This window comes from Podarcis filfolensis (genome assembly GCF_964270895.1).
Source record: "Podarcis filfolensis genome assembly, chromosome: 3".
NCBI lineage: Eukaryota > Metazoa > Chordata > Lepidosauria > Squamata > Lacertidae > Podarcis > Podarcis filfolensis.
In genome coordinates this window covers 99,516,123-99,530,105 of record NC_139606.1, presented here as the reverse complement: position 1 = coordinate 99,530,105, position 13,983 = coordinate 99,516,123, and the positions used below count along the sequence as shown (strand labels likewise).

At 42.1% G+C, this 13,983-nt stretch overlaps 1 protein-coding gene across 5 annotated transcripts in view; it reads right to left on the bottom strand.

Moving 5' to 3' along the window:
• Positions 1 to 13,983, bottom strand: part of MTA3 (metastasis associated 1 family member 3) — a 122,458-nt gene that overhangs the window by 55,633 nt on the left and 52,842 nt on the right. For all 5 annotated transcript variants that reach the window (XM_083605145.1, XM_083605146.1, XM_083605147.1 and 2 more), the window contains exons 8-12: positions 12,865 to 12,964; positions 9,329 to 9,517; positions 4,557 to 4,631; positions 2,590 to 2,648; positions 257 to 381 (exon numbers count right to left, since the gene is read on the bottom strand). In XM_083605145.1, coding sequence (XP_083461271.1) covers positions 257 to 381; positions 2,590 to 2,648; positions 4,557 to 4,631; positions 9,329 to 9,517; positions 12,865 to 12,964 — 548 coding nt within the window. The remainder of the gene's footprint in view (positions 1 to 256; positions 382 to 2,589; positions 2,649 to 4,556; positions 4,632 to 9,328; positions 9,518 to 12,864; positions 12,965 to 13,983) is intronic.

Sequence of the window (13,983 nt, the reverse complement as noted above, 5' to 3'; positions counted from 1 at the left end):
TTTCGATTGCTTGCCAGCCTGTGCAAAAATGGAGGGTGTTGTAAACACTTGGTAAACCTCAATATTCAGCTGTTTAGGTTGGTGGTATGCAATCATGCAGGCTTGCTAAAAGAAAAGCACTGAGGTCAGCATAGAATTTATGTAAGCACTACTCCAGAGCCCTACATGCATGATGCTCTCATGTGAGTACAAACGGAGCTATTCAATTGCTTAACATCAGCCACACCCACACCCACAGAGTGACCATTCTACTTACCATAGCAGCTTTCACAAGCACGGCCTATTAGTGCATTCTGGGCCTGGTGAGGTGCTCCAACTGCTCCGTTCACGGCACTTGGTTTCCCATTACTGCTGGATATCTGACTGGGATTTGGTTTGTTGCTTTAAAGTGATCACAAACAAACACACATAAGCACATTAACAACATGAGTTAAATGACAGAATCCTCTGTGGTTACCCACATCATTAGCAAGAACGCTACTAACTTCTCAAATACTTTATGCGGAAATGAAAGCAAAAAATATTTTGAGAGCTCACGATGCTCTCAAAGGCTTGGAATCTGCCACATGTGCCATTACTGAACTCAGTTTATTACATCCAGGTCCTGTGCGTACTTGCATATAAATGCTGCACATGCCACTAGGAAGCTAGATGTCTTCCTCAAAGCAGCAGCTAGCAGTAATGAGAACCAAAGGCAGCCTGCAGCACCTAGCAATCCGTTCTTCAGTCCAGGGTCACTAAATGAGAATTCCTGTGCTTGGCGTTAAAACTTTGTGCAAAAAGCACATTACTAATCAAATACTGGGGGTCAAACAGATCTCAGTTTTAGTCATGATTCTCTAAGAAACAATTCCAATATAATAAATAATATAATATAATATAATATAATATAATATAATAATATACTGTGTTAAGATATATACCGTATTTTTGGGGGTATAAGATGCCCCCGTGTATAAGACGCCCCCTATTTTTTGGGACTCAAAATTAAGAAAATGTGATATGCACTATCCGTGTATAAGACGACCCCTTATTTTAAACTTCAAAAATTTAGGAAAAAAATATAGTCTTATACATGGGAAAATACGGTGGGTGTGTGGGTGGGTGTGTAAATGTGTTAAGCTAACCAGAACGTTTTTGCTATAGAATATTATTAGGAATTATTGTTACACTTAGTGTTCAATTAGTAAAAGATTACATCTGGGATTCTTAATGCTGCTCGCTTCTCATATTTATTCCTCTCGGGTCAAATAAACTCCTGGAATCTTACTTATGCACTTTTCCCTTTAATGCAAAATCTTAACAGAGATATGAATACAAATGCTAAAAGACTGACAACAATATCTTATGCAGCATCAACACATAGCAGCTACCAAATCATTCTCAGAAATGCGTCTGAATGGCGGGCCAGAGGTTCCCTGCCCCTGTTTTAGAGAATTCTGCTTTCTTATGGTGCATACTCTTGCAGCTAGCCCAGATTTAGAGTCTACCAATATCTTGGAGTTGACAGGATTTCGTCCCCTACCTAATCATACCCCAGACTGCGTCACTGCAAGCAATATATGCACAGCATTCTAACAATCATTGTAGCATTTAAGGTAAAAATGCAAAAACAGGATGGCTGCTTCTGCTTCCAACACTTGAAGCTTTTGAGGATGTGAAAGTCTCTGAGACATAATCACAGTTCTACTTAGACTTTGATTAGATTTTGAGTACTGTTTCAGATTATTATTTTTTATCAGTTCATTAGCCGCCTTCATTATTTTTTTAGGAAGGTGAGATGGAACTGCTGAAAACAAACAAATATATCTATGGCATGGAAGATCCGTCCAGAAGGTCTGCAAAGATCCAGCTGGGTGAGTATTTGTACAGAAATTGGGGAGGGGGCGGCAGAGACTCTGTGCCTCACTTGTTAAATGCATCTGGTCTTCTATTAATTTTGAGGCGTTGGAAGATTTACTAACCCTGGGCCCAGACGCTCCCCCAAAACTATGACATCAGCATCAAAAGGAACATTTGCAGAAATCACTTTTATCACAGCATCACAAGGAACATTTGCAGAAATCACTTTTATAGCCTACCAAACACAAGGATGTAAAATTTTGTCCAATACAAAAGCGCCTCTTGTAATTGTTGCAGGTACACTTAACAATATTGCCTAATGTGAGTCACCTGTTCATATTGAGGAAATAGTCTCAGATTGTAAACATACACTTTATTTCTCAGGCATGAGTACCATTAACATGCAGTCCTACACATATTTCGTATTCAGTGTTCAGTCGGGCTTAATCCCAGGTAAGCATGGATAGGATTGCTGCTGAACAGGTCTGTGATTTTGCATTAGCACTGCTACGTAAGGAAATAATTTAAAAATTGTTTTTTTTAAATGCCTGCATGGGCATAACTGGACCTTACTAGGCTATGCAAAATCTTCAAAGCAATCTAGGTTTTATGGAAGCTGCTTCTTCGCTTGTCCAATAAAAAACAAGGATTTGTTCTGTACACATTTTGCATTATTATTATTATTATTATTATTATTATTATTATTATTATTATTTCAAAGGAAGCATTAATATTTGTGATACTTACTAGGTTGGTATGTAAACTTGTTTCAATTTGCTTTCTGCTTCAGCAGCTTTTAGGCGTTTCTAATAGAAAAGATGGAACAAATTTAATATCTCACAGAACTACAACATTTCAGTTCCTGTCAGGTGACCAGATGGACTTTCTCGGTCTTTATGATCCAGCCCAGAGGCCCCAGATCCAGGTTCCCCTACTTCTGGTGGTTGGATGGGTGGTGACAGGTAAGGGCTTTACAACTTGTGGCAGGCTTCGCTAACCTGGTGCCCTCCAGGAGTTTTGTACTACAAAACCCATCACTGGAGCTGATGGGTATTGTGGTCGAAAACATTTGGAAGGTACCATGTTAGTGAAGGCTGCCTTATGGAATGCCCTTGCCAGGGATATTCATGTGGCATCAAGTTAAACCTGCCTGTTCAACACAGGGATAAGTAAAGACTCAATGTTGATCTCACATTTATTTAAACACAGGATTCCGCTGAAGGTTGTTCAACTTCAGGGTGACCTTAACTTGGAAGTTGTTGCAATTCTGGTTGATTTTTAAATACTTGTTTTTAAGTGTTACAATGTCATCCTCAAAAACTGATTTGTTAAATATATATATATCCTAAAATAAAGGAGAGTAATTCATGACACTTTGTAATAGCTAAATCAAATGGGCAGCTTTTTGGAAGGTGTGATCACACGCACACATATGCTACAAAGCTAAGCTGTGCACAAGCGCCTGTTTCTAGCGCTCACATGCTTTTCCACAATGCCAATGACTATGTATATGACAACAATACGGACCAATCTTCTCCTAAATTACTTACTACTTGGATAAACTAACACCAAAATGACTGTCATCAATAGGCTAACACTGATTTGTTACAACAACTCTGTCCTGGGCTCTGCTGGAACACACACCGCCCCGAGTTGAAACAGTGAGCGATGGACGTATTCCCAAATAATGGGAGCCACTTGAGGAAAATAAGGAATAAAGTTAAGACCAAGTATTGAGTTAGAAAAAAGAATTCTTACTGGAGGGGTAATGATGTTGTTGAGTCTTTATTTACAACAGGCATTGTGGAATCATACTGTATTAATTAGCTTTTTTTAAAAATCAGACAAATCAACTGCCTCTCCCCTTCCCTTTCTGTGAGTATCTGCTTCTGTTCAATTTTGAGCACAAATAGCTCTCCTGTTCAGGAAATGGCTGCTCTGGACCCAAGCCAAAGTATCTAAATATACGTAATTCCTGGATTTCTTCATCATGTTTAATTATATCCTTCAAAGAAATGAAAGGTCACTTCAAATGCTGTTAACTTCCTACACAGAGAAATTCCAGGAATTAGCTTGCGCTCGCTCGCTCTCTCTCTCTCTCTCTCTCTCTCTCTCTGTGTGTGTGTGTGTGTGTGTGTCACTGTCGAGTTGTGTGTGAGATCATCACACATGATAATCTGATCTATGGCTACGTGCCAATCCTCAGATGTGTCCTCCATGTAGGCATTTTGACACGTTTAAAGCCTCCCTAAATTAGATTACTGCCGAGATTTAACTTTCTAAATCCCATTTTCTGGAATCTATACAATATCTCTTTACTGGGCAATCCAACTGGGTTGGGGCAGAGAGAACCAAACGTAATCATGCTTCAAAATCCAAAGCCCTTTTGAGACCAAAATGGGACAGGCAGGGGTGGGGGGTGTTTCTGGGTCATTATCCCCCGACCCGACTTGTTTCTTGTATTGCTTCCATTGGAAACAATTGAAGGAATATGACATGAGGTCCTCAAGGTGAATGGGAGCCACTCCTGCCACACACACCCCTTGCCAACCAGAGAAAGGCAAGAGCTGCAGTGAGAAGGGGTCCTGTGAGGTCAGATCTCCTTCTCCCAGAGCAGACCACCCTCAGAGAGGGAGGTCCAAAAGCAACCCAGGTGCTACAGAACTGCGTGTTCATTTACTTGGTGAACCCACGGCAAAGTATAGAAAAATTACCTGCTGGATGTATCTGTCTGTAGTTTTCCACATATAATAATATTCAATGATGCTAGTCAGAGACTTCCAAGGAAGCTGAAAAAAACAAAACAAAAACAAAAACACTTAATTACAATGTCTGGTAAACTTCACTTTGCTGCAATGTTGCAGCAAACTCAGCACAATGTAATTTAGACCAGGAAAAAAGACTTTTAAAAAATCTCACGGCAATTTAGAGGTCAAGGAAGCATAGTCTACATTAGCAAAGGTAATAAGAGGGGTGGGCTCGCCATGTTTTTTTTGTTTTTGTTTTTTGGAATACAACTTCCATAATCCCTGACCACCGGTCTTGCTGGTTGGGGCTGCTAGGAGCTGAAGTCTAACAACATTTGGAGGCCCAGAGGTTTGCCACTCGTAATAAAATTACCTGCTTCTCTCTGGGAAATGGGTAAGGAAACACACTCAAGAGTTTGGTTAGACAAATTCTGGTGGCTTAGGATCTGGGAAAGTCACTGGGCTTTTGTACTAGTCCTTAGAGCAGGGGTCAGCAAACTTTTTCAGCAGGGGGCTGGTCCACTGTCCCTCAGAACTTGTGGGGGGCTGGACTATTTTTTTGGGGGGGGGGATGAACGAATTCCTATGCCCCACAAATAACCCAGAGATGCATTTTAAATAAAAGGACACATTCTACTCATGTAAAATGTGGGCCTTAGTTTGCCTACCCATGCCTTAGAGCAGCGGTTCTCAACCTGTGGGTCCCCAGATGTTGCTGGACTACAACTCCCATCATCCCTGAGCTCTGGCCTTGCTAGCTAGGGTTGATGGGAGTTGTAGTTCAACAACATCTGGGGACCCACAGGTTGAGAAAGGCCTTAAAAATTCCGTTAAAATCTATTTAAGAAATAATTAAAATCTTAAGAAGACATGAATTCTTCTATTAAGGACCTTTTCAAATGCTGGCATCAGTTTGATACTTTTAACTTCGTTTGTCTTGCCATTGTTTATAAATTGTACTGTCTGGGGTTGTTGTTTTTTTAAATCTCCATGGCTAGGGGAAGAGGACTAGGAAAAAGACCCTCAGAGTCCATTCTAGCCCTACATCAAGTCAAACCATTGTTCCTTTGAACTCAGTATTTTCAAGGCTGACTCTCCGGGTTTTTGGGCTTTACAATTTACTATTTATTTATTTATGGCTATTAGCCCATAAAATATGTACAAACATAAAAACACAGGGACATAAAAACAGATATATCCGACAACAGAAGGTGAACACCACGATGCAAGGGTGGGTCATTGAGCAGAGCCAAGTGACAGCTTGGGGCCAGGAGAGCTCCAAGGGACAGATCACAGAAAAGGAAAACTGAAGACGAACTCCGACATGCACTCTCATCATAACAGTTCGATTAGTTTTGATGTTGTTGTTGGTTTTTGGTGGTTTTTGAGTGTGAGATAACCGCATTCAGAAATCTCGCCACCTGCAGAGTTACAGAAGGATCTGTATCCTGCAAAAGCAGTGCGGCGTGTGACTCAACAGGCCTGCCAACCAAGCGCAGTAAAGCAGGACCCAGGAATTTAGCCCTGGCTACGCTATGTAGGGGACAGTTGAACATTATATGTGAAAGAGATTCAACAGTTTCCCCGTCACACACACAAACCCTTGGAAAATCTGTGGTTCAGCAGGTTCGATGGAAAGACATTGAACCTTGCACGAATAAATGCACGTCGGTGTGGTACTGATGAAAGAGATGACATGTATGATGGAAGGCCAAGTGGTGGGGTTATTCCGTGATACCTGGGGGAGCAGACACCCCCACCCCTGGCGAGGTTGTGTTGATTTTCAATGTCCGCTAATCTTTGCTCAATAAGGCTTTTGGCTGAGCGTAAGTTCATCTTTAAGGAGTCCGCTGGGGAAATTCCGATGCTCAGAAGTTTGGCATGGGGTTTTTGGGCTGTCTTATCTTGTTCTGCTACGGATTGAACCTCAGACCACAGCTGTCAACTTTTCCCTTTTCTTGTGAAGAATCCTATTCAGAATAAGGGAATTTCCCTTAAAAGGGGGGGGGGAGTTGACAGCTACGCCTCAGACCTTTTGCATGCATACTATGGACTCTACCACTGCACTGTGGACCTTTGAGACAAAGTGACACAGTGCTTTCATTAAGTGTTTTGTTTTTTAAAAAAGTGAGGGTTAGCTGGTAAAAAATACTGTTAGCTTTTTACATGTCAGCTTCCTATATTATGAAGAAATCTTGGCACAAGTTGTTTTCAAGTTAGCACGCCTCCAGGTGAGAGGTATTACAAGCCTTACCTCCATCCCGTTTGTTCCATTCCAAGCCCTAAGTGTTACAAAAGTGATGGAACCCTTCTGCACTGAGCTTTTCACACATCAACACACAGTTAGTAGGAAGAGTGTGCCAAAATGAGTCAGCTGTATCCCACTGTGGATCAACCCTCTTCCCTAAGAAGCAGGCATTCTGTTATCAAATGATTACTTAATGTCACAATAGAATTAATTCGCAAGATCAGAGAAGCCAGAGGGGCAGCGATGGCAATTGCAGATGACATACCGAGCAAGACAGCATATCCTCAAAAACAGCACATAGCTTTCATGAACTGATATATCATTACATTAATTATTCTAGTTTTTGGTCCCTAACCGTAAAACTGCATCTTAGCAGATAGCTAGTATTTACTTCTGCCACATTAGCAGCAGGTCTTTGTACTTCCAGAGTTCTTTCAACTGCTCAGTAGGGTCAACCTCGGATAAAACAGCATGCTTTTTTTATCTTGGTGCCTTGAAGATATGATGTGTATATTCCAAACCTTTATTTTAATCAGGCAGGGATTAAATCACTTAAACTATAAAAATGATATGTAAGATGAAACAGGGTACAATTTTATTTTTTTAAGTGGCAGACTTCTTTATTCCAAGTTTAGGGAACTTTGTGGAGATCTCTGACCTTTCCAAGGTTGCAAACTATGTTCTTGAAGCTGACTTTGGGAACAACCCAAACTCAAGATCTGCAGGGATGAGCAAAGTCTGGAGTAAGAGGATCTCTGGCTAAGCCAACTGAGGACCCTCAGCCCAGTTCAGTGGGAATTCCAAGGGCATAAATACACCAACCTGGCTCAGCTGGTGATGGCTAAGCTGAGGCAAGGCCTAAAGAAGGGGTGGGATAGTGAAGGAGGAGACATACCCCTATTCCAAACTATGTTCGGACCTAACAATCCAGCAGAAGTTACAAAAGGGCAATGTAAGAAAAACTCTAGTTTTGAAGGCTTGGCTAGCTCAGCAGGAAGCAGCTTGGCTCTGGAACAGAGTTTCGAATAGGGCAAGTTACACCAACATAATTTACCCTATACTTTGGATTCTTTCCACCTTTATTCTATTCCAACTGTGTTAACAACATCCATCAGTGTTTGAAATTGGGAACACAGAATGAACTTCATTAATATGTAAACACAGTTCATTGGACTTCCAAGCTCTCATGCCATTTATGTATCTTTTCAAACAGAAAAAACTGCAAACATTTTCAAATCTAAGCTTCTTTTCTTTTGCAAACTGCTAAAATTTTGTTTACCTCCAATTTGTGATAGTATTAAGAGAATAATTTGACCCCTTCTATCAGGCTGAGAACGAGCCCTGCACACCCTCAGGGGCTTCTCCTTCTCCCCCTCCTTGTGCTCCTAGTGTTGGCCTCACTGGCTAAACTACAGCATCTTAAATTGGGATACTGCAGTTTAAATGCAGCTTGCAAGCTATGCTACAAAACCTCTGATTTAATGGCAATCCTAGCAGCTATGATCAGGCAAACAGGTGCCAATTAATTTTTTAAGAACAGCCATTATTGTTAAATGATGCCACGAAGGTGGGCGGGGGGAGAGCACTCAGGTGTATTTCCCTCAGTGAACTGTCTACATCAGGCACATTATTTCCGCTCCACATATAAAGATGCCTTATAAAGAGCCATTCCACTTATCCAGTTTTGTTTATTCTGTCTGCTAGCAGCTCTCCAAGGTCTCCAGGCAGAGGACCTCACCAGCACTGCCACCTTTTTAATGCAGACTTAACAGGCTTTGAGCTGGGACCATTTGCATGCTCTACTACTGAAGTATGGGCCTTCCTCTGATATTTACGTGCACACGTATGGACTACTTGCAACCAAGTGAAGATGCCTGGGTGCCAGAATGGTGCCTGACATCTCCACCATCTGGAGCTGCATGCCTGGGGGTCATTGGATCTGGACTGTTTTCACACGCTAATACCTCATCCTGTAGAATTCTATCGGCTATATTTTATCTGCACAATCAGAAAGAATTGCAGGAACCAAAATGCTTTTTCTGTGCAGCCTGAGCAGGAGCAGTGAACAACGTCATAGTTGTTGCTTGTCTTCACTTAACCCACCCCACTGCCCTGCTCACAGTTGTGTTACATTATGAATGGTCCATGTCACCATTAAGAAAAAGAGGTAGGAATAGTCCAATATATATGTGGACTGTCCCTGGATCAAGTGACTTTTCTTCTTTAAGTTCTCAAACTTCTTAACTTGGCTCAAGGTTGTCATCTGAACTAGCTGGGTGTTTAACTGGATAATCAATCACATTTGAAAAATAAGGCTCTAGAGCCATCTTGCCCAAGAATGGCAACTAGACATTCTGTTTTGGCAACTACCACCTTGGTTTAAGGAGCCATTTGGTGCCTAGCTTATACATCTGAGTTCCTAACACTAAAATCCAGCTATCTGTGGAAAACAACCCAATAATGGATAGAAAGGGGGTATACTTCTACTTACAAAGTCTTGTCGTATGTCGTTGAAGTCTTTGCCATATTTCTCTAGGGCTTCTTCAAACAAACTAGCCTCTGAAGCAGACCATTCTTCCATTTCATCTCTGCAAAGGACAGGCCCTCCAAGTGGAACCAGGACACTAATAGCACTGCTCAGGTCATAGTTATGCTTATGCAATGTATCCATGGCATGAAACTGGACAAAAAACACAAAAGCAACACACTAAATTAAATGGGATCCACACTTCTCTACATCCTAATTGCAGTAAACAAGAGCTGAGAACCCTTTCTCTTCTGTTGCACCCTTCCCATGATACAGATTTTAATTCAACTGCAGTTCCTGCTTTCTGTTACCCTCATGCTTCCCTTTCTTGACTATGAAAACAGTCAAGAAACAGCGCAGGTTAAGTGAGCAAACCTGAGTCTCGTAAGACCTGTTCAGAAGACCATCCAAGGAAGAGCAAAACATCCACGGTAGAGCAATACAATGAGACACGGTGGAGGGGAACGAAATCACGTTTGCACATCCCAAACACCCATGCATCAATTGGGTCTTCTGTTTACAGCCTTTTGTGGGCACATATGCCTGCAGAGTCTGCAAAGAACACCTAATCTGTGTGGGTTTAGGACAAGTCAGCGTGATCCTATTTACCCTTTTGTGTGTTGCTCAATCCTGAATTTTTATTGTCTGTACAATGCTGTATAAAACCTCCAGGAGAGTCCCTTAAACCTACGACTTAGTCCCATCTTAAGGGAGGATGCCCAAAGCACGCAACGCATTTTAGAAATAACTTGAAAAGGGCATTAGGAACGAGGGAGGAACACAGAATCGTATGAAGCTGCCTTATACCAGAATATTGGTCCATATAGGTCTGTACTGCTGACACTGACTAGCACTGGCTCTAAGATTCCCTCTGGAGATGCTGGGGATCAAAGCTGAGACGTTTTGAATAAAATGCATGTGCTCTACCGCTGAACATACAGCCTTTAAGAGACACAGCAACAAAGGACTTTCAATTCAGTAAAAGAATAGAACAGAAAGCAAGGGCTAGCTGCTTAAAAAAAAGAGAGTTAGAATACTGTGTCTTAACAACCAAGTACTTTCAGGATGGTAATGAAATATATCAAAAGCCTCAGAGAGCACGTCGGCTCCAAATATGATCACCAATTAAGAGTAAAAGTGCTATTTGAAGGGGGGAAACATCCTCCTTAGCTTGAGAATGAAAAAGAGAACAGAAGTTTTAATAATGCCAAGAAAGCAGGCAAGAAGCGGTCGAGATAATGAACAAGAGCACAGAATGGTAATTAAATCTGGCTTGGCTCTTCTGGTTAACGAAGTTAATCATTAGCAAGGATAAAACTTTCGCACAACTGTCCAAAAACTAAATGTATCAGTCAGTCAGTGTACCCAGTGTGTACTTTTGAGGACAGAACAGCCTCGGAACAGTGTGAAGGAGGGGAAATACACTGCCAGATACCCAAAGGCCATGCATATTTATATAACTTCCCGCTGTTCCTCCATGGTCCCTCCTTCCATTATAGCTTTACAATAACCCTCTGAGGAGAGAGAGAGAGAGAGAGAGAGAGAGAGAGAGAGAGAGAGAGAGAAAGAAAGACTAGATCAAGATTGCCCAGTGAGGTTCACAATGAAGTAGGGACTTGAGCCTGGATATCCTCTGTCTCTGGTCTGATCCTCTCACCATTACACTATTGCCTCTCAATGCAGTTCCACGTAGCTACTAGTGCGAACGCAGTTAAGAGCTGCCTCAGTGCCAGCCCGGCCCTCCTCCCGAGAAGCTCCTGGCTTCTTCTTGAATTTGCAACAGCAAAAGAGGAACAGGTTTAGCCATTTTAGGTGTTACTGAAGAAGGGTAAGTTATCATACGAGAGGAGCACTGGGGATGAGCTGTGCCTCACCACTGTCCTCATTATCCTCATCATGGAAGCTCCCCATTCATTTTCCACTAATTTTCCAGGGCTTTAAAGCATACAGGGCTCCTCCACCAGGTACAAGAGGCTGCCCGTGCGTTGAAGGGCAATGAGATGGGTGATGGGGCCCCAGCCTGCGTGTTCGCCCGCTCCGCCTCCTTCCCCCGTGATAACTCAAGTCTTTTAAGTAACTCCTGAAGATGACTATTGTGAACTTGCTGAGCAGTTCCCAATTAGCCAAGTTCTGCAGACCCCCCCCCCCCGTTTTTCAAAAGCCGAGCCATGGTCCCCCTACTTTTGAAACTGTTGCTATCTCTGTGGTAGTTTTCATTATGTGAATGGCGCCACCGTACCCAACATGTCCCAGGACAATGTCACATGACCCACATGTCACATGACCCACATGAGCGTATGACGACCAAAAACGGGATGTCCCAGACAGTTGAGGGGTATGTGCCACAGACCCCCCGGGTGCATTAGACAGACCCCAGTGGGTCAATGGACCACCAATTGGGAACCACTGGCCTGGATTGTAAAGATTTGTGTTTCATATTTCCATATGTAACAGTATCAAGTTATTTTCAGTCAAGCTTTATCACTCTTTTTGGACTAACCTATCAATTGCCATATTCAGAGACACTGAAAGATGAATACCATATTTTCATACGTTTTTGTGCTTATTCTCTTATGACAGCAAATGGTTATCTAAAAGATGCTCTCATATTATGCTTAAATGGTATCATTCTTCCACTTTCAAAAAATGCATTTTATTATTAGTTTCAGGAACAAAGAGCAACCATTTCCAAACACTGAGAGATGCCAAAATCCAGCCCTAAAATAATGTTTGTACAGGCCTGTCAGGTGTCAAGGGATGGATGACATGAACCTACTGTACCCTGAAACACCTGGGTCTTTTGCAGCACAGTCTTAAACATGCCCACTTAAAAGTTCTCTTGTGTTCAACTGGGCTTACTGCACGGTGGTATTCATCTACTCAGAGTACACCCACTGAAATTAATGGGCCTAACTTAGTTATGTTCATTATTTTAAGTGAGTCGACTCCAAGTAAAACTTAATTGAATATCACTTATGGAATAGGATCATAGCCTTAGCTCTAAGTTCTGTGGGTGAAATCCAATGTTGCTGTTCCATTTACAGAACAACTTTAGGTCCTGTGGAAGTATCTGCTAACCTAAACGGAGACAATTTGCAATCCCCACCCTACCCCTGAATGCTACCTAAAACACCTTCCATGTGATGTATTTCTTCCTCCTCCAGCCCCTACCTCTGAGAAAGAAAACCTCATTCATGGGAGTTTGGGTGGCCATCTGTCATGGATGCTTTAGCTGAGATTCCTGCATTGCAGGGGGTTGGACTAGAAGACCCTCAAAGTCCCTTCCAATACTACAGTTCTGTGATTCTATAAGAAGGTTCCCAGCAGTTTGGCTTGAACAAGAGGCAGCTGAAGGAAGTACTCATTCACATTCACATGCAGGTATTCAAAATCCTTCACACCCTGATCAGCAGCACAGAGGACCAAGAGGGAGTCGGCCTCTTAAATCCCGCCCAGTATGCATTAATGCGCAAAAACAGGATTTCAAGGAAGCATCTCACCAGAGTGATGTCACGGGAAGCAGCAGCAGCGCTCATGTGTAAACTAGGTTGTCTTACAGAACTACTGCAGTCCAGAGCTCGGGCAAACGTACCGACCGCACTGAAAAACATACAAAAGAATTGCAAAAATTAAAAATTAAAAAATACCCATGAAAACAATGAAAACCAGATATACATTAAAGGCATCATATGCATGCCCGCTCTTTCACATGTGCTCCATAGTTTATTGGCAGGCATGTTAGGATTCACCTGTGAATGGAAAGACTTCAAAGCAAACTCAGATGTTTAGCGTGAATACCAAAGGTGAATCTGTATTAATAGGGGCAAATGTCCACCACAGACTATATCTATATCTATAGCTTTCATATATGGTGTGCCAATAAAACTTCTGTGCAAATGGGGGCATGAGTGGAGCGAATAAATTCAGGAAGACACTGTGAGACAAGCAGAGAGCTCTATTACATGCAGAGAGAAAGCTGTAAGTACCTCTAGGCTAATGACTGCAACTTTGTCTTAAACTATATGCACACGGTAGCCATAGGTGACCAGGAATTGTACACAGGTGAGTAAGCAAACTTTTATAGGAGGGGTGGAGCTGTCAACCCCTTTGTGGAAGGCTTTTTTTTCCCTTTACTGTAAGCTTGCTAAATGGTTAGTAAGCTGCATTTCTATGCCAGGGGCTGAGGGCATGCCTTTTGGAGAGATACTTCTGACCTCAACCATGTCTTGACACAAACACACCCAGAGTAATGCTAACCTACAAAGACAGATTAAGTTGATTTCCAGGGGCTATTAGTGTGACTGAAACACATTTTTTAAAAGCACACAAAAAAACACCCTGTGTCGAGGCTCAGTATCTCACACACCACCCAAACACCCAGAAAAAACAGTGTTTTTAGTACCCTTAGAATGCTCTCCCAACCACTTATCTATGAGCAGCTCCTCTAAGAACCAGAGATCATTTAAATGGCCCAGACCCACCTCCATACTTGGGTTATTTAAACATTCTACCAATTGGATAGGGGCTACCAACACAAGAGCAACCAAAAGAATAGGGCATATTAAGTACACTTATGAATCAACCCACTGTGACTCCTGTTCCAATATGTCAATTTTCCT